The sequence below is a fragment of the Paralichthys olivaceus genome, chromosome 17 (genome assembly GCF_024713975.1).
Source record: "Paralichthys olivaceus isolate ysfri-2021 chromosome 17, ASM2471397v2, whole genome shotgun sequence".
Taxonomy (NCBI): Eukaryota; Metazoa; Chordata; class Actinopteri; order Pleuronectiformes; family Paralichthyidae; genus Paralichthys; species Paralichthys olivaceus.
Genome location: NC_091109.1, coordinates 17,799,654 through 17,824,836, shown reverse-complemented (window position 1 = coordinate 17,824,836; position 25,183 = coordinate 17,799,654). Strand labels below are relative to the sequence as shown.

Below are 25,183 nucleotides of genomic sequence, written 5' to 3'. Positions count from 1 at the left end.
CCTCTGTGGTTCTTCAGGAGAAAGTTTCTGCTCCAACACGTTCTGGATTCTCCTGATTTAATTTCACATGTTTAATATAGAAGTTTCTTACTTGAAACTCAGAACTTTACTTTAAATTATAATTAATACAATTAAATAGAAACAGATTCAGGTCAAATCATGGAACCAAGGCGTTGGCCTTCACTGTCCAATGGGCTGTCTCGTGTGTGTGTGTGTGTGTGTGTGAGAGAGAGAGAGGTGTGGAAACAGTGGAGGTGTATACCTACACACGCTCTCTCTCTCTTTCTCTCTCTCTCTCTCCCCCGGGACCTTTTCCCTCCGTCTCTCCCGCACGGAGCCTCCTCAGTTCGGTTGCTTATGGACGAACCGTCGCTCCTGGAGGATCCAGTGTGAGAACTTGAACATCCAGACATGAGCGGTTTGTCCGGAGGAGGAACAGCGGCGCTGCTGCTGCTGCTGCTCGGCCGCTGCTGCTGCATCAGCCCCGGGAGAAGAGGTAAGACTGATCCCGGGGAGAGAGCGTGACCGGGCGGGAGGGAGGCAGCGACAGTCCGGGGTTATTTTAAACTTTATTTCCCTCTGTGGTTCTTCAGGAGAAAGATTCTGCTCCAACACGTTCTGGATGCTCCTGATTTAATTTCACACGTTTAATTTAAAATAACTTTATTTTAAATTATAATTAATACAATTAAATAGAAACTAAGTCAAATAATCGAAAACAAAAGCAAGGCTGAATGGCTAATGGCTAAAAAGCAAGGCTGAAATGGCAGTTTCATATTATATATATAGCATATATATATATATGCTATATATCATATATATATATATATAGCATATATATATATGATATATAGCATATATATATATGATATATAGCATATATATATATATATATATGATATATATCATATATATATATATATATATGATATATATCATATATATATATATATATATCATATATATAGCATATATATATATATATGTATAGCATATATATATACATCATTCAGTTTAATTCAACTTTTAACCTTCATTTTATTGCTGTGAATCTCCCAAACATGAAGTAATTGTAATTATATATGAGTTAGTTCTATCTTTATTCAATAATGTAATAATTATACACACACAACATGGTTAAAATGTGCCTTTCAAGATAAACTGAAGAATTGAAGCCAAACACGAAGAAAGCATTAAAAACAGTTTGAATATCAAAATATAACAATAGAAATGTTACAGATGAGAATATGATGAAAACAAAATAAGACGTCAGATCAGATGTTTGAACACACCATGGCCGAGGAGACGTGTTTGACCTGGTTGACCTAAAATGCAAAAGCCAAAGATATTCACGTTACCATCAAATATGATGAAAAGCATCCAATCTCACATGTGAGAAACTGGACCTGATCAATCTTTGGTATTTTTACAAACGAATAATTAAAAAAGAGAATTTAGCTGAGAGAAAAGAAGCTTTTAATGATAAGAATAAACCCATTTAATGCTCAGAGACATCACGTTGTTCCTGCTCTTCAGAGGATCACTCCTCTATATGCAGATGATCTTTCCTCTGATAGACATGTTGCTTGTCCTGTGTGCAGGACTGTGCTGTTGTGTGACAAAAGATAATGGCACCTTTAATCAAACCATCTGTACATCTCCAAATTCATTTCAATTCAATTTTAAATCAAATCAAAATAAACATTATCTCAAGGGACTTTCGATATTAAGGTTCGAGACCTTAAAATTATAGAGAAACCAATAAGCGGCTCTGATGACTGAGACAAAACTCTTTAGCTGGAAGAAAGAACAAGAGTCAATGTGGAGAGAGAGAGAGAGGGAGGGAGAGAAGTTGAGTCATTTTTTGAAGCCGTCCAAAGATGTAGTGTTGCAGATTTCGGTGGGAGAGAGTTCCAGAGAGTGGGGGTTTCTTCACAGAAGGCTGTGTCTCCAAAAGCTTGCAGTTTGAGTCTGAGTTTGAGGACTGCAGCCTTGTGAGTGGAGTGTAGGGGTGGAGGAGGTCAGTTAAGTATGGTGGGGCTCAGGCATGGAGGGATATATAGGTGAGAAGGAGGAGTTTGTACAGACAGAAGTGCAATAGATGCCTCATGTAATGGAGAGTATTTACAACACTGATTAGAATAAACAGTTTTCAGCAAAATGGAAAGTAAATGAATTGAGGAATTATTGTCAGTAATGGTGGAGTATCTGAGGAGACATGTTGTATATCAAGCAGTCTTGTTGTGATCATAGTCCACGACCATCTGAATCCGTAGTAATGGTCCACTGCCACCATCAGGATCCACGGTCAGCTGCTATCTCGATCATGGGCCACCACCACTGTCAACAATCAGCTGCCAACACGATACAGGATCCGCCATTACGATCTCTGAATGGTGATCCACCATCATGATCCACGATGTGGCTGCAGCTGTGGTCCTGGATCTACAAACAATAAGGTATAGGGACTCCAGGGAAGAAGTCAAGTCAGTAACATATATTGATGAGACATGTATTTATCAAATGTGATAAGGAAGGAGAAGAGGAAAGAGAAGTTCCATGTGTCATGTGTTCTCAACATTTCAGACCTATAGCAGCAGAACTAAGAGCAGGTCGAAGACTGTTGTGTAAGAGCCACATTGTTTGTGGCTGTAGTTGCGGCAGCGTTTTACGACAGTCAGCCAGAAAGTGTTGTGATGACTGGAGAGTGAGAGACTTTTTATAGTGTGATGTGCAGTATATTCCCATATAATTTCACCATTTCAGTCCTTACAGCTTCTCTTCATGATGATTAATGGTTTCGAACACAGCCTTTGACTCCAAACGGCAGCATACATTCTGAAACCCTAAGTGGAAACGTGGTGTCATCTTTATTTACAGTCTGGTTTAAACATTAATCCAAACCTTTTCACTTGATGCTGCAGCCAGTGATGAGGATGTCCTTTGTATTGTTAGATGTTACAGAGAACTTCAAATTATGAAAACACAGTGTCGTGTTTCAAACTTCTTTGGAAGATCTAAAGCAATATTTAAATTCCAAAAACAAAATTCAGACTTGCTAAGCATTTTGGGAATTATATCTCTCCCAGGTCGTTCGGCAGTAATAACAGAAAATAAATGTGAATCAATGATGTGAGGAAATGCTTAACTCAATAGTGAGTGTGTGTGTGTGTGTGTGTGTGTGTGTGTGTGTGTGTGATAAGTGAAAACAGCTGATTGCTGTCTCTCCTTGTCTCGATAACTATTTGATTATGGACAGGATTCTTTTTAATGACTGACAGTGTTTGTGTGACTCCTTGTTTTGAATGGACTGTTGTGTTGTGTAGTTGCTCTCCACAGACACACTCATCTCTGCAGTGTTCAGGCTTCTCCCTTGTTTCCCTTCTGCTCCCTGTAATAAATAAATATATAAATATGATCACGTATTTTCAGATTTTCAATACAACCATCAACCAACCGATACAGTGTGGTGGAGACACCATCAATGTCTCTGCGTTGACAGAAATAAGCATCTGTGAAGTTTTTACGTGAACAGTGAAAGTTGTGGATGTCTTTGACAGGGTTCCAGTCGTGCTTAGAGTCTTGTTAAGTGTCCATGACTAGTTTTTTAGAGTTTCAGTTCCCTAGGGAAGTTTTTGTCAATGGTTAGGCTTTTTGTAAAGAACTTTGAGTCCTTATATTGGACATGAGATTCTGAAGGTCCTGTGTTAGGGTGCAGAGGTTCTTGAGGAGGTTGTAGAGATTACAATAGGTTTAAAAGGTCCCTCATAGGTTCCACAGATTTGTATAGTACAGAAGAAGTTCTAGCAAGTGGTCATTGGTGAAACATTGTGTGTGTGTGTGTGTGTGTGTGTGTGTGTGTGTGTGTGTGTGTGAGGCAGTTAACTGAAACTTATCCCAGAAAATAAAGAAGACATTGGAGTCTTGTGGTAACCATGGCAACAGTATTAGCATCCTGAGCTGAACTAACTTGACCGAAAACTATGATCAACAATCAGCCAGATTCCACACAAACTGAACTGAGATGCTGTCGCTGGTTCAGGCGACGAGGGGCGTGTGTAACCCATGCGTGTTGAAAAGATTCCACCTCCAACAACATTGGCTCAGTCCAGTCCTGAGCAGCCCACAAGGAGAATTTCTTCCTCTGATCAAGGAGCTGCCAAATTATCCACATCGCCTCCAAGTCTATTTCAGATCTCACAACTCCAGAATGAAAAAGTCAGAAAATGTAACCTGTACGTTTCGCAGTTAAATAGGTTGAAACAAACGGCAGGTGAGTGAAAAGTGAAATTACAGAAACTGACAGAGAAATGAATTAGAGGAACTCCTTAGCAGTGACACTGAATATCTGAGAGGGCTGCAGGTGTGACCTGCAGTGGGCAGCAGCAGCAGCAGCAGCAGCAGCAGCAGCAGCAGCAGCAGCAGCAGCAGCAGCAGCAGCAGCAGCAGCAGCAGCAGCAGCAGCAGCAGCAGCAGCAGCAGCAGCAGCAGCAGTCTGAGAGATTTCTTGAGCTGGAATGTGAAGAATTTCAATAATGGACCTAAGAAACTGTTTACAGGATTATCCAGGCTTCTTATTCGATCAGCTCTTTCTACACTATAACAACCTGTGCATTTAAAAACGTTACCGTTGTTGGACCCAGTCCAAACTGCTGTCACTGTGGGGTCAGACCCTGGAGGACGGAGCTCACTCACAGCTGGATTTGCAGCTGGATGTCACTCTATATCTGTCACATGATGACATCATAAAATCAGGGCATAGACAAGTGACTTAAATAAACTGCATTTATTTTTTGTACTACTCTGCTACTACACTGGTACTTTCTACCACTCAGAGCAACACTGATGCACTGCCAGCACAACAGGACAATCTGGGGCGAAGTATCTTGCCCAGAATGTAGACTAGAGGTGTTGGGAATCAAACCACCAAAATTCTGGTTAGTGGACGAGCCACTCTACCTTCCTCCACCTGATGTTGAAGTCTTAATCTTTTGGCCTTTGTTGATCTGATTGATTGAGTTGTTGTTTGAATAATTGAATATAATCAAAGATATGGAGCCAGGTAATGATCAAGCTGTTCCCTACCAAGCTGCACAAGGCCATCAACAGCCTCCTCCGACCAGATACTTCTGCTCAGCCTCAGGTGAGATAAGATCAAGGTTCTATATTATGTTAGAACCCTCTAATCAGAGTCGAGTCCTCCGTCACTTTAGTGGAGATCACCTTCCTCTCATATTAGAAAGAAAAACATCGTCCCTGGAATTGTGGAAATTTCCTCCAACTACAACAGAGATTGAAGCAGCTTCAGTCTGAGAGACAAGCACAGTCTCGCTGCGACCTGCAAACAGTGCTGCAGGCAGATCACACACACACTCACACACACTCACACACACTCACACACACACTCAAACACTCACACACACTCACACACACTCACACACACTCACACACACTCACACACACTCACACACACACTCACACGCAGAGGAGATGTAGTGATTAGTTAGTATGTTTGTTTAGGATGTTCCATTCAGCTTCTCTTCCATGTGTTTGTTCGCACAAATGAAAGTGAAAAAATACTTGTAGGTTAATTAAGTAAATGTACTTGATTACTTCAATGGATAAATCAGTATGTGGATCCTGTTTCATGGCAATTTGTTGTTTTTATGGACATCGTGTTTTTGAATGCTTTTAATTTGAAATCTAAGTGAACCTGAAATGTAATTTTTCTCAGAGGAGCTCAAACCTGCTGAGTGAGTGTTGACGAGAACGACTCGTTCTCAGCAGCTCGACACATTCCTGGAGAGAGAGAGTGTTTGTGTGTGTGTGTGTGTGTGTGTGTGCTTTGTTGATGCAGAAAAGCAAGGTCACTTCGTTCCTGTCCCTGAGGTTTGTACATTTTGCAGCTCTAACAGTTTTTTATATATATCATAGTATGAACAGTAAGTGAATGAAGCTCACAGTTTAAATCATAGCTGCGTGTTTGTTGTCCAGACACATCAATAAAAACACTTAACAGTTAAACGTCAGACTTTGTGTTATTGAACCTTTTCATATTTTTCAGTCAAACGTTTTTTTTTAGTTGTGTGCTGCAGCTTCAGGCGAGGTCACCGCAGGTCATTGATTTCCAGTTCACACTTTTAAACACAATCAATTTCTCTTCCATCCATTTTATTATTGTCTGTGGTGATGGTACAAAGTGCTCAAAGGACCAGAGACAGAAAAACAACACAGAGATGCCAAAAATCCTATTTTAAAATCAAGCACATTTTCTGTTGAGTAAGATGCAAATCATTTTAAAAAAAAGTGACTCTCACAGGTCGACAATGTCGTACAGGACATCAGAGGACATAGTACAGGAAGGACTAACTACCTCGGGAATGATGCGTGCTAGTAACTTAGTTTTTGCTCAGGAGGGAAGCGTTGTGCTATTCCAATAAATAATCCAATGAATATCGCTCTGTGGCGATCGTTTCCTTTCTGAACATCTTTTAATCCAATCCTGAAACTGACTGACTTTTGGAAACATAAATCCACGATGACAAAGGTTAAAGGGTTCAAACTGTTGTTTTTAGCTGTTAACTGCCGCAATGCCTTGGGTTGAGTCTGTTACCCAATCAGAGGCTCTGTTGTTTCAAGTAGTAGTAGTAGTATAGTAGTAGCAGTAGTAGTAGTAGTAGCAGTAGTAGTAGCAGAAGTAGTAGCAGTAGTTGTAGTAGTATAGTAGTAGCAGTAGTTGTAGTAGTAGCAGTAGTTGTAGTAGTACAGTAGTAGCAGTAGTAGTAGTATAGTAGTAGCAGTAGTTGTAGTAGTAGTAGTAGCAGTAGTAGTAGTATAGTAGTAGCAGTAGTAGTAGTAGTAGCAGTAGTAGTAGTATAGTAGTAGCAGTAGTAGTAGTAGTATAGTAGTAGTAGTATAGTAGTAGTAGTATAGTAGTAGCAGTAGTAGTAGTAGTAGCAGTAGTAGTATTATAGTAGTAGCAGTAGTAGTAGTATAGTAGCAGTAGTAGTAGTATAGTAGTAGCAGTAGTAGTAGTAGTAGCAGTAGTTGTAGTATAGTAGTAGCAGTAGTAGTAGTATAGTAGTAGTGGTATAGTAGTAGCAGTAGTAGTAGCAGTAGTTGTAGTAGTATAGTAGTAGCAGTAGTTGTAGTAGTATAGTAGTAGCAGTAGTAGTAGTATAGTAGCAGTAGTAGTAGTATAGTAGTAGCAGTAGTAGTAGTAGTAGCAGTAGTTGTAGTATAGTAGTAGCAGTAGTAGTAGTATAGTAGTAGTAGTAGTAGTATAGTAGTAGCAGTAGTAGTAGTAGTAGCAGTAGTTGTAGTATAGTAGTAGCAGTAGTAGTAGTATAGTAGTAGTAGTAGTGGTATAGTAGTAGCAGTAGTAGTAGCAGTAGTTGTAGTAGTATAGTAGTAGCAGTAGTTGTAGTAGTATAGTAGTAGCAGTAGTAGTAGTATAGTAGCAGTAGTAGTAGTATAGTAGTAGCAGTAGTAGTAGTAGTAGCAGTAGTTGTAGTATAGTAGTAGCAGTAGTAGTAGTATAGTAGTAGTAGTAGTAGTATAGTAGTAGCAGTAGTAGTAGCAGTAGTTGTAGTAGTATAGTAGTAGCAGTAGTTGTAGTAGTATAGTAGTAGCAGTAGTAGTACACTTGAACGTATGATTCACTATGATTGAAGTAACTGGACATCAATTCTTCAATCATAAAACAACAGAAAAAACACAACATGGCTTCATCCTGTTCCTGTGATGTCATCCAACACTTGGATGACATCACAGGAACGAGGTCGTTTACACAAAGTTCTTGGCCTAAAAGTCTCCGTGGTTCCCCCATGGATCACAGCGGACATTTAGGGCTGGGGTTAGATGATGAATGAATTAAAATGTTTGGGTGAACTATCCCTTTACACATGAACGTTCACAGAGAGAAACAAAGGTTAACTTTGTTGTTGTGTATTTAAACTTTAAACGCACAAAAAGTCAAAGATCTCATAGAGTGAAGATAAGGTTCGGTTGTGGTGATGGTGGTGTCACTATCGCAGGATCAGGCCGCTGATTGGATGACTGGGTGGACTGACAGTAACTATGGTGTGAGAGAGCAGCTCATTACTCATCACAGCTAAGACAATACTGTGAGAGATGGAGAGAGAGATAACACACACACACACACACACACACACACTGTGCATTCTGCCTAGAGGCCTGAAAAACATGAATGTTGCAATTACAGTGTGTGTGTGTGTGTGTGTGTGTGTGTGAGTGTGTGTGTGTGTGTGTGAGTGTGTGCATATTTATCTCTCTCTCCATCTCTAACAGTTTATGAAACACAACAGTTTTGATCGTCAGGTTCAAACCTGGACCGATTAATCCAGTGAAACACGTCTTGTACGAGAAAGACTTCAAAATGCAAACTAAAAACACGATTCTAATGAGGGGGAAGACTGAATAATCAAATAACTAAATAATAATACGAATAATAAGTTAAGTAAGAAAAGCAACAGACTGAGCCTGTAAACTGTGTAAACGTAACACAGGATTCCTGTCTGTCTGTGTGTGTGTCTGTGTGTGTGTCTGTGTGTGTGTCTGTGTGTGTGTCTGTGTGTGTGTCTGTGTGTGTCTGTGTGTGTCTGTGTGTGTTTGTCAAACCTTGAATAAAGGTCAAAACAGATAAGCCATATTTCAAGTCAGAAACCCTCCGCAGCACAATCATGTTTTTTCGTTTTATTTGTCTCTTTACTTCAATATTTATTTATATTATAATTATAATATATATTATAATATATGTATTTGTTTGTTTACCAGTAAACTGGGTAGAAGGGGTTAGGGTTGTTGTGAGATGTAGAACTTTTGCTTCAGTGATTTCTAAAAGAATAATTCAAAATCATTTTGATATAATTAGAGACTGATTATTAGGATTACTAGTCTGTTTGATTTAGTGCAGATTGGTTGAATTTAACTGTTGGTGGAGGTTTCGCTGGAGCTGTTTCTTTTCTTCATGCTTTTCTTTTTTCTCCTGCTGCTGACTCAGCAGACAAGATGGATAAAGAGGATTTGACTGATCCAGTTTCTTCATGTCCGTTCTCTCTCATTCTTTCTCTGATTCATCATGCTGCATTGTAGCCATGTGACTATCATTGACACACGTGTGCACGATCCACAGAGAAACACGCATGTGCACGAAACAGCAGAGAAAGTCTTTTCATGTGCACTGTTCTGTACAGCAGTCAAAGATATCATCCGATGGCCATTATCTAGGGATCTGACCTGTTCCTGAACGAACGGTTCAACAAGTGTGTGCGTGTGTGCGTGTGTATGTGTGTGTGTGTGTGTGTGTGTGTGTGTGTGTGTGTGTGTGTGTGTGTGTGTGTTTGTCCAGATGTGGACCCCTCTCCCTTGGGGTCTGACCAATGGACTGCCCCCACAGTGAGGTGTCAACCAATCAAAGAGAGAGAGAGGCAGAGAGCAGCTGTTTTGTGTTATTATTATTATTATCATTGTTATTATGAATGGTTGTATTATTATTATTGTTAATGAGTTTATTATTATTATAGTTATTATTAATCATTTTATTATAGGGTTAGGGTTATATTATTTCTTGCCTTTGCCTCGTGGCGTCTCCTGTACTTTTTACCGTCTGCAGATACAGACATTGGTGTTTAATATTGTGGAATGTTTGCTGCTGAAACAGGTGTGGAGGACAAACCTGCCGGACAGGTGAGAAACACCTTCAGACTGTGTGACACGCTGGGTTTTTATAAGCTCGCTGGTATATTTTAAAAACCTTTCTAAAGAAAGATTTTCATTTTAAATCATCTCAACAAACAGATCAAATGTTCCGCTGTGACATCACACATTGCTCTGTGCGTGTTTATCTTTAATGTGTATACGACAAACTGAGCCGTCTGATGTGAGACTCATTGGAGGAGGAAGTTTCTCTGAAACCGTGTTGCAACTTCCTGCTCGTCATCTGAACAACGCACTCTTCCTCCACTGGGTCACAGCTTCACGTTCAGGAGCCTTGTAAATATCAGTGGTTGGAAGTAACTAAGTACATCTACCATCACTTTACTCAAGTGTTTCCATCTTACTCCAGATGAGTTTCATTCAAATCAAGATTTTTCTCTGATAAAATACAACAGAGCTCCTTATCTACCTACCTGTCTGTCTGTCTGTCTGTCTGTCTGTCTGTCTGTCTGCCTGCCTGCCTATCTATCCATCCATCCCTGTCTCTCTCTCTCTCTCTGTGTCAGTGTGTCAGGGGATGAGTAACCAGCTGACGTTGTTGGGGACTCATGAGAATCACCATGACAACCTGGTGAGGATGTACTCAAACTGTTCCGTGGTTCTGGAGAACCTGGAGGTGACGTACGCTCGGCAGCATCACGACCTGTCGTTCCTCCAGGTGCTACATCTATAACCCTGATCTCACACATAACTATCAACCCACAACTCACCCTGATCGCACAACTATCACTTTTCTACCTCACTTCTCTACCTCACTCTTCTACGTCACTTCTCTACCTCACTCTTCTACGTCACATTTCTACATCACTCTTCTACGTCATGTTTCTACAGCACTCTTCTACGTCACATTTCTACATCACTCTTCTACATCACTCTTCTACGTCACTCTTCTACGTCACTTCTCTACCTCACTCTTCTACGTCACATTTCTACATCACTCTTCTACGTCACTCTTCTACATCACTCTTCACCATTTCACCATATTCTATAATATAGAATTATGGTGAAACTTGTATATGTTTCTATCATCGCTAGTTAAAATGTTATTTTATTTAAAACCTGATTTAATTTGTTTTTCTCTCCTCTTTGGTTTCAGTCCATCCAGGAAGTGGGCGGGTACGTTCTGATCGCCATGAACGAGGTCGCTACGATCCCATTGGTCAATCTGAGGCTGATCCGAGGTCAGAACCTGTACAACGGTCGATTCTCTCTGTTGGTGATATCCAACTACAACAGGAACCAGTCGTCTGACACACTGGGCTACACAAGTGGACTAAGACAGCTGCTGCTCAGCAACCTGACCGGTAACACACACACACACACACACACACACACAGACACACACATGCACGAGACACACATAGACTTGTGTCTGTGTGTGTTGTGTGTTGTACGATGTGTTGTAAGTCTGTGTTGTGTGTCTGTGTGTTACGTGATGTGGGGTTCAAAGGTCAGAGTGACTCGTCCTCATTAATGCTTTGTCTCCTCACAGAGATTCTGATGGGGGGGGTAAAGATGACCCACAATCCTTTGCTGTGTCACACTGAGACCATCCAGTGGTGGGACATCTTGGACAACGACACCAATCCCATCATGGATTTCAAGATGGACATGTTCCCCCGAAAATGTTGGTATAATGAACATCTGGGTTTAACCTGGGCAGTGTTTGATCCTGATGATGTGTGGGTCTGTGTGTGTTTGTGTGTTTGCAGGTGACAAGTGTGATACAAGTTGTGTTAACGGTTCGTGTTGGGCAACAGGACAACATCACTGCCAGAGATGTACTTTTTATTTCTTCTTCTAGAATCATACAAAAGTCTTTTTTATTTAATTTTGTAATGTTTCAGTCATCAAGTAAATGAGGGAATTATAAATAAAGAATATGTATTATATTATATATGAATTATTAATTATTGAATGTAAAATAAATAATTACTTATTATATATGAATGATGTAATAATAAATAAAGAAGGAATTTTTTTTATCGTTCTCTCTCTTTCCAGTCACGAAGCTGCAATGTGCCAAACAGTGCAGCAGAAGGTGTCGAGGTCCGAAGCCCCTGGACTGCTGTAATGAACATTGTGCAGCCGGCTGCACCGGACCTCGAGCCACCGACTGTCTGGTCAGTGATTCAGCTGCATTGCTCTTAACATGTGTTAGTCGTTAGAGTTTGAATGATGATGAAGAATACGTAAAAGGAGAGAAAATGTTCTCTACTGAAATGTGACACACAGTAACGACAGCGCCTCCTGTCGCCCCTCCAGGCCTGCAGGGACTTTAATGATGACGGGACGTGTAAAAACACGTGTCCTCCTCCAACACTCTACAACATCAAAACCCACCAGGTGGTCAACAACCCAAATGCCAAGTTCACCTTTGGGGCGATCTGTGTCACGTCCTGCCCACGTACGAACTTTAACCTACATCTTACTAACATCAGTTCCACCTGCTGGTGGCTGCAGACATTACAAGTCATCAGATAGAACTGATTCTGATTTTAAGTCTGTTGGTGGGTCTTGTATAAAGTGCTGTATAGAGTCTTTAAGGACTCCAAGCAAAGCTGAATTTCCCAGAAGTCCCAAAGCCTCAGATTTACTTGTTTTGATTGATCAGGCCTGAATATTATAATCTGGTCTCATGAGTTCTGTCTTTTAGACAAATCCTGAATTGTTCTGGTTTAGATTTGTTTTTTGTAAAGTTGCATTTTATTTTAAGACATTAAACCCTGAGCAGGTTCATGTCATTCATGATCTGAGGATCAACAACCAGTTGATCCTCAGTGGATAAAATAAAAAGTAATGCTTTTAGGGTTAGTCAGTAAGCAATTATCACTTATCAATCAATGAATGTGCTGTCATTCTTATTGATTGATCAGAGAATGATTTCAGCTGTAGTGGGTTTATGTCAGGAGATGTTCTGTGGGTCAGTTAGGAGGTAAATGTCTCGGAGGGTGAAGTGAATGGTTTTTTTGTGAGTGCAGATAACTACGTGGTGACAGAGGGATCCTGTGTTCGAACCTGCAGCGCTGGAATGTTCGAGGTTGAGGAGGACGGAGTCCAACGTTGCAAAACGTGTGGCGGGCCCTGTCCCAAAGGTAGAGAGACCTAAAGAGGGAAAGAGAGAGAGAGACTTGAATATTTAAATAAATATATGATAGAATTATGTTGAATAAAACCTTGTTTCCTTCAGTTTGTGACGGAGTGGGGTTCGGCTCTCTGATGAACACCATGGCTGTGAACGCCTCCAACATCGAATCCTTCAGGAACTGCACCAAAATCAATGGAGATGTCTCGCTCATCGAAACTTCATTCACCGGGTCCAATTCAGGATTTTACTTATTATTATGGATAAATAATCACATTGAACAAATTCAGCAGCAATTTGGCTTCAGCATCGTGTCTGAAACACACGTTCATATTCAAACACCGGCTTCGATGTCAGTATTTGAACCTTGTTTTAATTGGCTCTTCCAGAGATGCGCATTATAAGATCCCGCCCATGGACCCTGTGAAGCTGGAATATTTTAGGACAGTCAAGGAAATCACCGGTAGGTCAAAGGTCACTTTTTGTCACCAGCATTGCTGTGGTAAACTTTACAAGTCACATGAGACTCACAGCACATAGCAGCTAACAACCTGTCTACCCAATCCTGAAGAGTAAATGATGGAATCATCTGCAAACATCAACATAGTGGCAGAATTCAGAACTCAAGGTAAATCATTTGTAAAAATGGAAAACATAGTGGTTCTAATCAACCCACTGCTCTTATGTGTCCTCCAGGTTATCTGCTGATCCAGTCATGGCCGGAGAACCTGACCTCTCTGTCTGTGTTCGAGAACCTGGAGATCATCCGAGGGAGATCCAAGCACTCGTGAGTCTCAGAGCTTGCATCACTGTTTGTTATTACAGAAAATAGATTTAGACCAACAGTCTTGATATTTAGATGTTCAATGTTTGGTTTTCTTTATATCTTAACATGCACTTGCAAAAAAGATCAACTGTATTCCTTCAGTCACGGCCATTTTATAGACCTTTTTAAAATTCGTTGTTTAACTGATCATCAGAGAGAAACAAAGAACGGGTCATACCTGTCTCGTTTCACACTTCGTGATGGAATTCCTCAAGGTTCAGTCCTGGGTCCTTTATTGTTCTTAATATATTTATATTTATATATATTTACTGCCCTGAGATCAGATCATCAGGAAACATCATGTATGACACACGTGTCATATGTGTTCATGTGTTACTAATCAGAGAAGCCAACCTAAAGTGTTGGACTTCACACTGAAATCTTTTCTCTCTAGTCAACCCAGTTTGTCGGTGGTGACAGCCAAGCACCTCCGCTGGCTGGGCCTGCGCTCCTTGAAGGAGGTGAGCGCTGGGAGGGTGTTGGTGAGGGGCAACCTCCAGCTCTGCTACACTCGACGTGAACAGTGGGCCCGCCTCTTCAAATCCATTGACCAGACCATCAACATGCGTGACAATGCTGACCTCAGAGACTGTGGTGAGTTTCTGGATGTGTGTCGCCTCGGTGTTGAGTGAAAGAGGCGGAATGTGAAAATATTTTTCGCTGTCTCTCACAGAACAACAGAATCGAACCTGTGATGAGGAGTGTGCAGATGGGGGCTGCTGGGGTCCAGGTCCCACCATGTGTGTCTCCTGTCGACATTTTGACCGAAAGCGGCGCTGTGTGTCCTTCTGCAACCTGCTGCAGGGGTGAGCGAGCAGAGCCAGGCTCAACAGCACATCAACAGCAGTCTGTGAACCGCAGCACATCCTGACCATGTGACTTATTATACTGAGGCATTCTGCCAGTAGGGGTCTCCTTCTCAGAACAGTGAAGGATGATGGGAGCTGTAGTCTTCTTTATGAGTTAGTTGTAGTGAAGGATGATGGGAGTTGTAGTCTTCATTATAGTCTTCTTTATGAGTTAGTTGTGGTGCAGCAGTGAAGGATGATGGGAGCTGTAGTCTTCATTATGAGGTAGTTGTGGTGCAGCAGTGAAGGATGATGGGAGCTGTAGTCTTCATTATGAGGTAGTTGTGGTGCAGCAGTGAAGGATGATGGGAGCTGTAGTCTTCATTATAGTCTTCTTTATGAGGTAGTTGTGGTGCAGCAGTGAGGGATGATGGGAGCTGTAGTCTTCATTATGAGGTAGTTGTGGTGCAGCAGTGAAGGATGATGGGAGCTGTAGTCTTCATTATGAGGTAGTTGTGGTGAAGCAGTGAGGGATGATGGGAGCTGTAGTCTTCTTTATGAGTTAGTTGTAGTGAAGGATGATGGGAGTTGTAGTCTTCATTATAGTCTTCTTTATGAGTTAGTTGTGGTGCAGCAGTGAAGGATGATGGGAGCTGTAGTCTTCATTATAGTCTTCTTTATGAGGTAGTTGTGGTGCAGCAGTGAGGGATGATGGGAGCTGTAGTCTTCATTATGAGGTAGTTGTGGTGAAGCAGTGAGGGATGATGGGAGCTGTAGTCTTCTTTATGAGGTAGTTGTGGTGAAGCAGTGAGGGATGATGGGAGCTGTAGTCTTCATTATGAGTTAGTTGTGGTGCAGCAGTGAAGGATGATGGGAGCTGTAGTCTTCATTATGAGGTAGTTGTGGTGAAGCAGTGAGGGATGATGGGAGCTGTAGTCTTCTTTATGAGGTAGTTGTGGTGCAGCAGTGAGGGATGATGGGAGCTGTAGTCTTCATTATGAGGTAGTTGTGGTGCAGCAGTGAAGGATGATGGGAGCTGTAGTCTTCATTATGAGGTAGTTGTGGTGAAGCAGTGAGGGATGATGGGAGCTGTAGTCTTCTTTATGAGGTAGTTGTGGTGAAGCAGTGAGGGATGATGGGAGCTGTAGTCTTCTTTATGAGGTAGTTGTGGTGCAGCAGTGAGGGATGATGGGAGCTGTAGTCTTCTTTATGAGGTAGTTGTGGTGAAGCAGTGAAGGATGATGGGAGCTGTAGTCTTCTTTATGAGTTAGTTGTGGTGAAGCAGTGAAGGATGATGGGAGCTGTAGTCTTCATTATGAGGTAGTTGTGGTGAAGCAGTGAAGGATGATGGGAGCTGTAGTCTTCTTTATGAGTTAGTTGTGGTGCAGCAGTGAAGGATGATGGGAGCTGTAGTCTTCATTATGAGGTAGTTGTGGTGAAGCAGTGAAGGATGATGGGAGCTGTAGTCTTCTTTATGAGTTAGTTGTGGTGAAGCAGTGAAGGATGATGGGAGCTGTAGTCTTCATTATGAGGTAGTTGTGGTGAAGCAGTGAAGGATGATGGGAGCTGTAGTCTTCATTATGAGTTAGTTGTTGTGGTGAAGCAGTGAGGGATGATGGGAGCTGTAGTCTTCATTATGAGGTAGTTGTGGTGAAGCAGTGAGGGATGATGGGAGCTGTAGTCTTCATTATGAGGTAGTTGTGGTGCAGCAGTGAGGGATGATGGGAGCTGTAGTCTTTGTATGAGGTAGTTGTGGTGCAGCAGTGAGGGATGATGGGAGCTGTAGTCTTCATTATAGTCTTCTTTATGAGGTAGTTGTGGTGCAGCAGTGAAGGATGATGGGAGCTGTAGTCTTCTTTATGAGGTAGTTGTGGTGCAGCAGTGAAGGATGATGGGAGCTGTAGTCTTCATTATGAGTTAGTTGTGGTGCAGCAGTGAGGGATGATGGGAGCTGTAGTCTTCATTATGAGTTAGTTGTGGTGAAGCAGTGAAGGATGATGGGAGCTGTAGTCTTCTTTATGAGTTAGGTGTGGTGCAGCAGTGAGGGATGATGGGAGCTGTAGTCTTCTTTATGAGGTAGTTGTGGTGAAGCAGTGAGGGATGATGGGAGCTGTAGTCTTCATTATGAGTTAGTTGTGGTGAAGCAGTGAAGGATGATGGGAGCTGTAGTCTTCTTTATGAGTTAGGTGTGGTGCAGCAGTGAGGGATGATGGGAGCTGTAGTCTTCATTATGAGTTAGGTGTGGTGAAGCAGTGAAGGATGATGGGAGCTGTAGTCTTCATTATGAGGTAGTTGTGGTGCAGCAGTGAGGGATGATGGGAGCTGTAGTCTTCTTTATGAGGTAGTTGTGGTGCAGCAGTGAAGGATGATGGGAGCTGTAGTCTTCTTTATGAGGTAGTTGTGGTGCAGCAGTGAAGGATGATGGGAGCTGTAGTCTTCATTATGAGGTAGTTGTGGTGCAGCAGTGAAGGATGATGGGAGCTGTAGTCTTCTTTATGAGTTAGGTGTGGTGCAGCAGTGAGGGATGATGGGAGCTGTAGTCTTCTTTATGAGGTAGTTGTGGTGCAGCAGTGAGGGATGATGGGAGCTGTAGTCTTCAGTTTGTCCACCAGAGTCTTCTGACCTGAGGCTCTGTTTCTCCTCAGTGAGCCCAGAGAGGTGGAGGTGAATGGCAGCTGTGTCGAGTGTCATCCAGAGTGTCTGCTGACGCCCGGGACTCCAGCCTGTCATGGTCCGGTCAGTCCTTTCTATCTACTGACAAATCTCTGCTCACAGTCCAACATGACACCAAGCTGTTTTAATGTGGCGTGATTCTTTTTTGTCTCATCTATTTTCTGAGTGATTCTCATATTTATGGAAACACATTTTTATCTGTTTATTTTATTAACTATATTAACTGAGTCACATTCATTTTCAAGAACTCCAAGAAAAACTAAGAGCATGTCGATTTCACATTTCAGTCATTCAAGGCTGAATCATGGGTCCATCAGATTATCTGGACCCATCATGTGTCATTGTTTTGCCGACGACACATAGTTAAATGTTCCGTTACTGATATGAGTCGTCTTATCAGATCCCGGAAATGTGAATATTTTACTTCTTCCTTAAGAGAACGATCAAAGAGTGTTAGTAGAGCTCAGATTATTTGTTGAACATTTTTATCTCATACAAATAATTATAAATTGATCATTTAAAGCTTTTCCTAAATACAATACAACAAATATATTTATGATATATATATATATATATACAATCACATACAATATAAATCGGGACAGCTGTGGATAGAGAGGGTTAACTGTAACTTTGACTGTCATCAAGAGCTATATAAATACAGACCATTACTATAATATACAGTCATATAAAATAATGAACCTGATAAATGTGCACAGGAAAACAGTGATGAAGATAAAATAAACATTTAACATCCTAAAAGATGAGGAAATAAATTAAAAAAATATTAAAAGAGAGAGGACATGTTTCAGAATCAGAAATGAAAAGTAAAAAAAGTTGAGAAAATACATAGATAAAGAAAAACTGAGTAAAAGGAAATACCAAAAGACAGATTTGTAGACAAATCAGACTTATTAATAATTACAATTTAAAAGATGAAAAATGTCTCAAGTTGTATGGAAATTGTTCCACTGGCAGGGTAACGACCAGTGTTCCCAGTGCACCCATGCCCAGGATGGCCCTCATTGCGTGCCGCGCTGCCCCCATGGTGTCCCAGGGGACGGAGACACGCTGGTGTGGAAATATGCCGATGACACAAGCCAGTGTCAGGCCTGTCACCAGAACTGCACTGAGGGGTGAGAGGCTCATTTGCAGCTCTGACTGACGACACCTGAAGAGAATGACTGATGTTTGTGTGTCTGTGTCCGCAGGTGTTCAGGTCCGGGTCTGTCAGGATGTACAGGGTGAGACCGAGTTTATTAACGTTAACAGACACAAGCAGAGGATGAACCACATCACTGACGACATCATTATGGATCGATGAAAGTTTTCAATTCAAATTTGAATTCGAATTCGACCTGAATGTGACATTATGTTTTGGTTTCCATGGAAGAAGTAAATCTGAATCAATGGGACCAAGTTCACTCTAACAAATCTGACGATATAAGGGGTTTATAGAGTTAAACACATCTACAGTCAACACTGTGTATGTCCTCACAGTGCTGCTGGTCACTCCATGTTGGCGGTGGGCGTGGTCAGCGGACTCTTGGTAGCTGTCATTGTTCCATTGGTCATCTTTGTGTTGCTACGGCGACAACGAATCAGGAGGAAGAGGACTCTTCGGCGCCTCCTGCAGGAGAGAGAGGTGAGAGGCTAACATCAATTTTCTTTCTCTGGTTGTTTATCTACGTCTCTATTTTGTTTTTATTTCTATTTTTTATGAATTAGATTTAGTTTTTTGATGTAAACTTGTAATCATTTGTTCATCCATCTATTCGTTTATTCTTTCATCCCTCCCTCCTGTCCAGCTGGTGGAGCCGTTGACTCCGAGCGGTGAAGCTCCGAATCAGGCACTGCTGAGAATCCTGAAGGAGACAGAGTTTAAAAAGGTTCGGGTCCTCGGCTCCGGGGCTTTTGGCACTGTCTTCAAGGTGACGACATGTGACACACACACTCACACACTGTCACGTGGCGATATGTCTGCTGCACTGAAAATCCTGTGTTTTAGGGTCTGTGGATTCCTGAGGGAGAGAACGTGAAGATCCCAGTCGCCATCAAAGTTCTGAGAGAAGCAACATCACCTAAAGCCAACCAAGAAATCCTGGACGTGAGACTCCTCCTCCTCCACTTCACTTCTTCTGATCGTTGTTTCTGTTTGTCTCTTTCTTCTTCTCCCTCCCGTTGAACCACGCTCTGACACCAAATCTGTCTTCAAAAAAACTGCTGTACTATTTTTGCCTTTTAGTATTTTTTTCCCCTGGAGATCCACCAAATCACATTTTCAGATATACATATAGATATCAAACAGTTTCAGTTCGAGATCAGTACTTCTGCTTCACCTCTTGACGAAGAGATTCAAAGAGACCAATTATTCATCTCAGTGAACAAATGAAATAATTCCAGGTTATAAAGCTCAGACTCCTCTGAAGCTGAACTTCAGGTGTGAACGGTTCCTCAGACCAGAAGAGGAGTTCTGGGTCTGGATCAAACTGAACCTGGTTCTGTTGGTTCACAGTGAAAACACTTTGTTGGACAGTTTTAGACTTTTGGACCAATCACAGGAAGTAGAGACACATTAAACCATAGAAGAAGAAGAAGAGGAAGCAGCTGCAGTCTTCACCTCCTATGATAAAATTCTTGTACCACGAGGACGTTCATTTACTGCATCTGAACTGGTGTGGAGTACTGTAGTACTGTGGAGTACTGTAGTACTGTGGAGTACTGTAGTACTGCACCTGAAGGTGCTGATGTTGCTAGAAATACCATCATGATGTTACCATGACAACCAGATAAAGCTTCATTCATTTTCTCCATTAAAACATAAAGTCCACTCCCCCTCCAACTGACAACACGCCCACGTCAGAGTCCGTCTACAAACCAATCAGAGTCAAGTATAGGTAGACTCCGCCCACGTAGGTGATGATGACAGGACGTACGTGTGTGAGACAAAACTCTTCAGTCTCTAAATTACAAACTGAAACTAACAGATCAGATGAAACATGGACAAACATGAAGCTTGTACAGAATTCTGAAAACATTTTTTTAGAAATCTCTACATGTCTGAGCTCTCTTCTCCAGTAGTCACTCTCAGGACATCCGTCACTAATCATGGACATGTTTCCAATTTCGTTGCTTTGTACTTGTGACATGTGCAATGACAATAAAATTGAATCTAATCTAATCTAATCGAAACATGTGTGTGTGTGTGTGTGTGTGTAGGAGGCATATGTCATGGCGAGTGTGGATCACCCTCATGTGTGTCGTTTGCTGGGAATCTGTCTGACTTCGTCGGTCCAGCTGGTGACGCAGCTGATGCCATACGGCTGCTTGCTGGACTACGTCCGACACCACAGGGGCCACGTCAGCGCCAAGTGGCTCCTGAACTGGTGCGTCCAGATCGCCAAGGTAAGAGCACGTAATCTCACAGATCAGAGGCATCAGCTCTGTCAGCCTTCTGAGGCCTATTAGTGAGTGTGTGTGTGTGTGTGTGTTGAGACTTTGTTAATCTGTTGAATCTCTGTTTTAAGTCTCATTTGTTTAAATGCTGGGAAAATCTCACACTCCAAGGTCAAGGGGGGTAACTGAAGTTTTCCCACACTGTTGACTTTAGCCTGGGGGGGGCGTAGTTTCTCCATATTTAGCTTATTAAATCAACATGTTTTCAGGAAGACCGTTTTTTTATTCTGTACTATAATTGTGTTGATGTGTTCAGTTCCATCAGCATCTATTGTACTTGTGTCCTGGGAGATGGATCCTCACATGTGACTCTGAGCTTTATTTACTGCTGATGAAGTATTTTGGTCGTTTGACTCGTGTTGAGTTAAGAACAGAGGATGTTGCTCCTTTTTTACATCTATGAGACAAACTGAATATGAAACAAATCAAATGTGATGATTGAATCTTTTTCAGTCACGATAGATAAAGAACCTCTTGAGGGAATTTATTCAAATTTGGTATAATGTTCACTTCGACCTAAAAAAAGAACTCAGTAGATTTGGTCACAGTGATCTAATGTGAGTGTGGATAATTAATAATATAGAGGACTGACCGGTGTGTGTATAAAGGGGATGAGCTACCTGGAGGATCGTCACCTGGTGCATCGAGACCTGGCGGCGAGGAACGTCCTGGTGAAAACTCCTAACCACGTCAAAATCACTGACTTCGGCCTGGCCAAGTTACTAACGGCTGATGAGAAGGAGTACCACGCTGACGGAGGAAAGGTTTGTGTGTGTGTCTGGTCTTCACCTCTTCATGCTTCCTGTTTGTCACACTGTGAGCTGTGACCTTTATCCCCACCCTGTAACACACCTCATGATTGTCCCTCGACACCCCCTGTAGGTTCCCATTAAGTGGATGGCATTGGAGTCGATCGTCCAGTGGACGTACACACACCAGAGTGACGTGTGGAGCTACGGTAAGTCAACCTGTGGTTCGGCAGCTGGAGTCACGTTAATGAAAACCTGTGTCTAGACATTTAAACAGCAGCGCTGATCAGACAAATTAGCCACAATGAAATTCTGTTCTGAAGACGGAACTGTACAGACCAATCTTCTGTCAGATCTAACAGTGGATGTTCTGTTGTCTGCAGGTGTGACTGTGTGGGAGCTGATGACCTTTGGCTCCAAACCGTACGATGGAATCCCGGCGAGCGAGATCGCCTCAGTGCTGGAGGGAGGAGATCGGCTGCCTCAGCCTCCCATCTGCACCATTGACATCTACATGATCATGGTCAAATGTGAGAGAAAAATATTTGAGCTGAAGGTGACGCTAGACTTAAAGTCAGAGGATTTAAGTTGATAGAGAAGATTCACGTTTGCTCGCTGTTGCCAGGTTGGATGATCGAGCCGTCGTGTCGTCCCAGGTTCAGAGAACTGACGGTGGAGTTTTCTAAAATGGCCAGCGATCCGTCCAGATACCTGGTGATACAGGTGAACACGTGTGTGTGTGTGTGTGTGTGTGTATTAGGACTTTCGTTATAGAACATTCTGGTTTATAGCAATTGAAGATATTTAGCTTTATAGTTCATATTTCATTTCTATCAATAACTATATCTCAACCAGCATTCCTAAATTTGCCAGATTTGTATTGGGATCTACGGAGTCATACATTATATTTCCTCTGCTTTCCTGTGATAACTTAAGTTGTGATCTCGAGTTAACGAATCTTTGTTATCTCTTGATAATGGGATAATTCATTTGAGATCATGATTTAACAGTCAGTTTGATTGCCCCGCCGATAAAACCGAAACCTTGCTAAGTGTCTTCTCAGATAACACAAACTCATATATAGGTTATATCTAAAAGGCATAAAGCAACCTCGGCCTGTGTCAGGCTTTGATTAGAGAACAATATACTTTGAATGCAACAGTTCTTGTCATGATAGGCTTTATATAGACTTATCTTGTGCTAACAAGGTATTTCTCCCATTATCTCGAGATAACGACCTAATTATCTTGTTTTCTGGAAAACAGGAAATAAAATGTATGATCCCATGTCCGTTTAGAGCTTCTGTATGGATCAAATCACACACTCATAAATATCAGTCTGATTATTTTCATTTTAATTACATTTGCTAAAAATCTCAGAATAATTCATAATGAAAATTATAAATATTAAAACTAACCTTTCATCTCACAATGTTCAAAACTCATCCTGCTAACTCACTAACTCACAAAATTAAACTAGAACTAACTAACCTGCTGTGACTGGTTGCCAGGGCGACCTGCCCAGTCCTTCAGACAGCAGGTTTTACTCTCGTCTGTTGAGCTCTGACGACACTGACGACGTGGTGGATGCTGACGAATACTTGCTGCCTTATAAAGGACTGGGTAACCATGATAACCAGCACTGCAACGCCATGGTAAATACACACACGCACATATATGCAGTATATCCCTGCATTTGTACACACACACAAACACATTTTCACTGTTTATGTTCATGTCAGAACGGTCGACCAATCAGAGAGAACAGCACCGCTTTTCGTTACATCACTGATCCGACGCTCAACTCGCTGGATAAAGAGGACTTCACTGTTCACGGTACGAACACAATTGAAACATAAAAACAACAACTTCACATGAAAAAAAGAAAAACAATCAAATTATGACACAAAATGAATGTAAATAAATGTTGCTGAGTGAAAATGTTTATTTCTTTAACACTTTAATGAGCAGGAAATAGCAACATGAATAAACCATCAATGATTTTGTCTGATCCAATGAATGAGTGTGTGGTCTTTCTCTAGAGTACATGAACCAGAGCGTGAGTGGAACCGGCTGCAGCCGATTGTCTGAGGCAGTAAATCCAAACTATGAGGATCTGAGTTCGGGCTGGGGCGCCTCCTCACTTCCTGTTCTGCAGGAGGATAATAAGATCTGCAGCCGAGTTCCAGAGGGACCAGAATACCTGAACACCACCCAAAACACGCTCCCCCTGGCTGCTTGGAACAGCCTTGACAACCCAGACTACCAGGCCAACTTCCTGCCGCAGGATGACCCCTCTTCTTTCACCGCTGATGGTGCGTTCCTCCCGGCCGCCGAGAACCTAGAGTACCTGGGTCTGGGAGCTGCACTGCACGCTCCGGTCCGCTAGAGGCCAGCCACCCGCAGACGGAAGCTGTAAGTTTAGTGGAAACAGAACATGGCGTCCTGTGATTTAGACCAACTCAATTTAATTTAAACAATGACTCATCACTTTCACAGAACTGGAAGTTGCAGCTACACTGGAACTCAACCTCTGCACACTGCGTGTTGCTCAATGGCACACGAACAGAGAGCACCATGAAAGCCAAACAACATCAGCTGCTGCTGTCAGGATTCCCACAGATACTCGTCCATCTGTCTAATGTGTTTTCTAATGTTAACTAATGTTTTCTGTCTGCGTCTCAGTAGAAAATCCATAGTTTAGTGACATGATGGATGAAGAGACACAAACACATAAAATGTCTAAGATTTGTCCACTCCCTGTCTCTGTATCCTGCACTTGTCGATATTTGCTTCTTTGTTTATACTAAAAACCTGATGGAAATTAAATTAAGTAAGAAACTGTTCAGGTTTGAAAATCTGCAGGAAGTAATTATTGTGTAATTATAAAAAATATTATTGAAAAAGTGATGAAAAGAATTAAAGTTTGACAGAAAATGACTAATGTGTCTCTCATTACCCCACGTGTTGAGCACTTCCTCCTCTCTCCTCCATCCACTGGACCTGCTTCTCCTTCTTCTTCAGTTTAATGTTGGAGTGTGAATCAGAGTTATCAAGGTCATATTCAATTATTTTGTCCAATCGTGTCCGATAAAGGAGAATACTCTCTTTTTCAAAGGTAAATACTATTTCACTTCTCCATCTTCTTTATCAGAATAATATATATATATATATATATATACGTCCACAACACAAGAAATCAACACAACTCAACACGTCAACACAACACAAGACATCAACACAACACAGGACATCAACACAAGACATCAACACAACACAAGACTTAAACTCAAGACTTTAACACAACACAAGACTTCAACACTTAAACTCAACACATCAACACAACACAAGACTTCAACACTTAAACTCAAGACGTCAACACTTAAACTCAAGACATCAACACAACACAGGACATCAACACAAGACGTCCACAACACAAGACGTCCACAAAACAAGACTTCAACACAAGACATCAACACAACACCAGACATCAACACAACACAAGACTTCAACACAAGACGTCCACAACACAAGACGTCCACAACACAAGACTTCAAGACAAGACATCAACACAACACCAGACATCAACACTTAAACTCAAGACATCAACACTTTAACTCAACACTTCAACACAACACAAGACTTCAACACAACACAAGACTTCAACACTTCAACTCAAGACTTTAACTCAACACTTCAACACAAGACTTCAACACTTTAACGCAACACTTTAACACAACACTTTAACACAACACAAGACTTCAAAACTTCAACTCAACACTTTAACGCAACACTTTAACGCAACACTTTAACACAACACAAGACTTCAACACAACACAAGACTTCAACACTTAAACACAACACTTTAA

At 41.7% G+C, this 25,183-nt stretch overlaps 1 protein-coding gene across 3 annotated transcripts; it reads left to right on the top strand.

Annotated features, from left to right (window-relative positions):
• Nucleotides 1-244: 244 nt before the first annotated feature.
• On the top strand, nt 245-24,254 carry LOC109645925 (melanoma receptor tyrosine-protein kinase-like). Of its 3 annotated transcripts, XM_069512195.1 has the most exons (29): nt 269-496; nt 2,300-2,459; nt 10,245-10,396; nt 10,835-11,042; nt 11,231-11,365; nt 11,451-11,519; nt 11,743-11,861; nt 12,004-12,145; nt 12,720-12,833; nt 12,929-13,055; nt 13,213-13,286; nt 13,520-13,610; nt 14,044-14,243; nt 14,323-14,455; nt 17,083-17,173; nt 18,089-18,246; nt 18,322-18,354; nt 18,611-18,755; nt 18,919-19,041; nt 19,119-19,217; nt 20,330-20,515; nt 21,175-21,330; nt 21,449-21,524; nt 21,699-21,845; nt 21,941-22,038; nt 22,826-22,969; nt 23,057-23,150; nt 23,357-23,729; nt 23,814-24,254. In XM_069512195.1, exons 3-28 carry the CDS (start codon nt 10,256-10,258, stop codon nt 23,701-23,703), a joined length of 3,450 nt encoding a protein of 1,149 aa, XP_069368296.1. In that variant the 5' UTR covers nt 269-496; nt 2,300-2,459; nt 10,245-10,255; the 3' UTR covers nt 23,704-23,729; nt 23,814-24,254. The 3 variants fall into 3 exon arrangements, with proteins under 3 accessions (XP_069368295.1, XP_069368296.1, XP_069368297.1); XM_069512194.1 differs by lacking the exon at nt 2,300-2,459 and having other exon boundaries at nt 245-496; XM_069512196.1 differs by lacking the exons at nt 269-496; nt 2,300-2,459 and adding an exon at nt 5,739-5,889.
• The last annotated feature ends 929 nt before the right edge of the window (nt 24,255-25,183 follow it).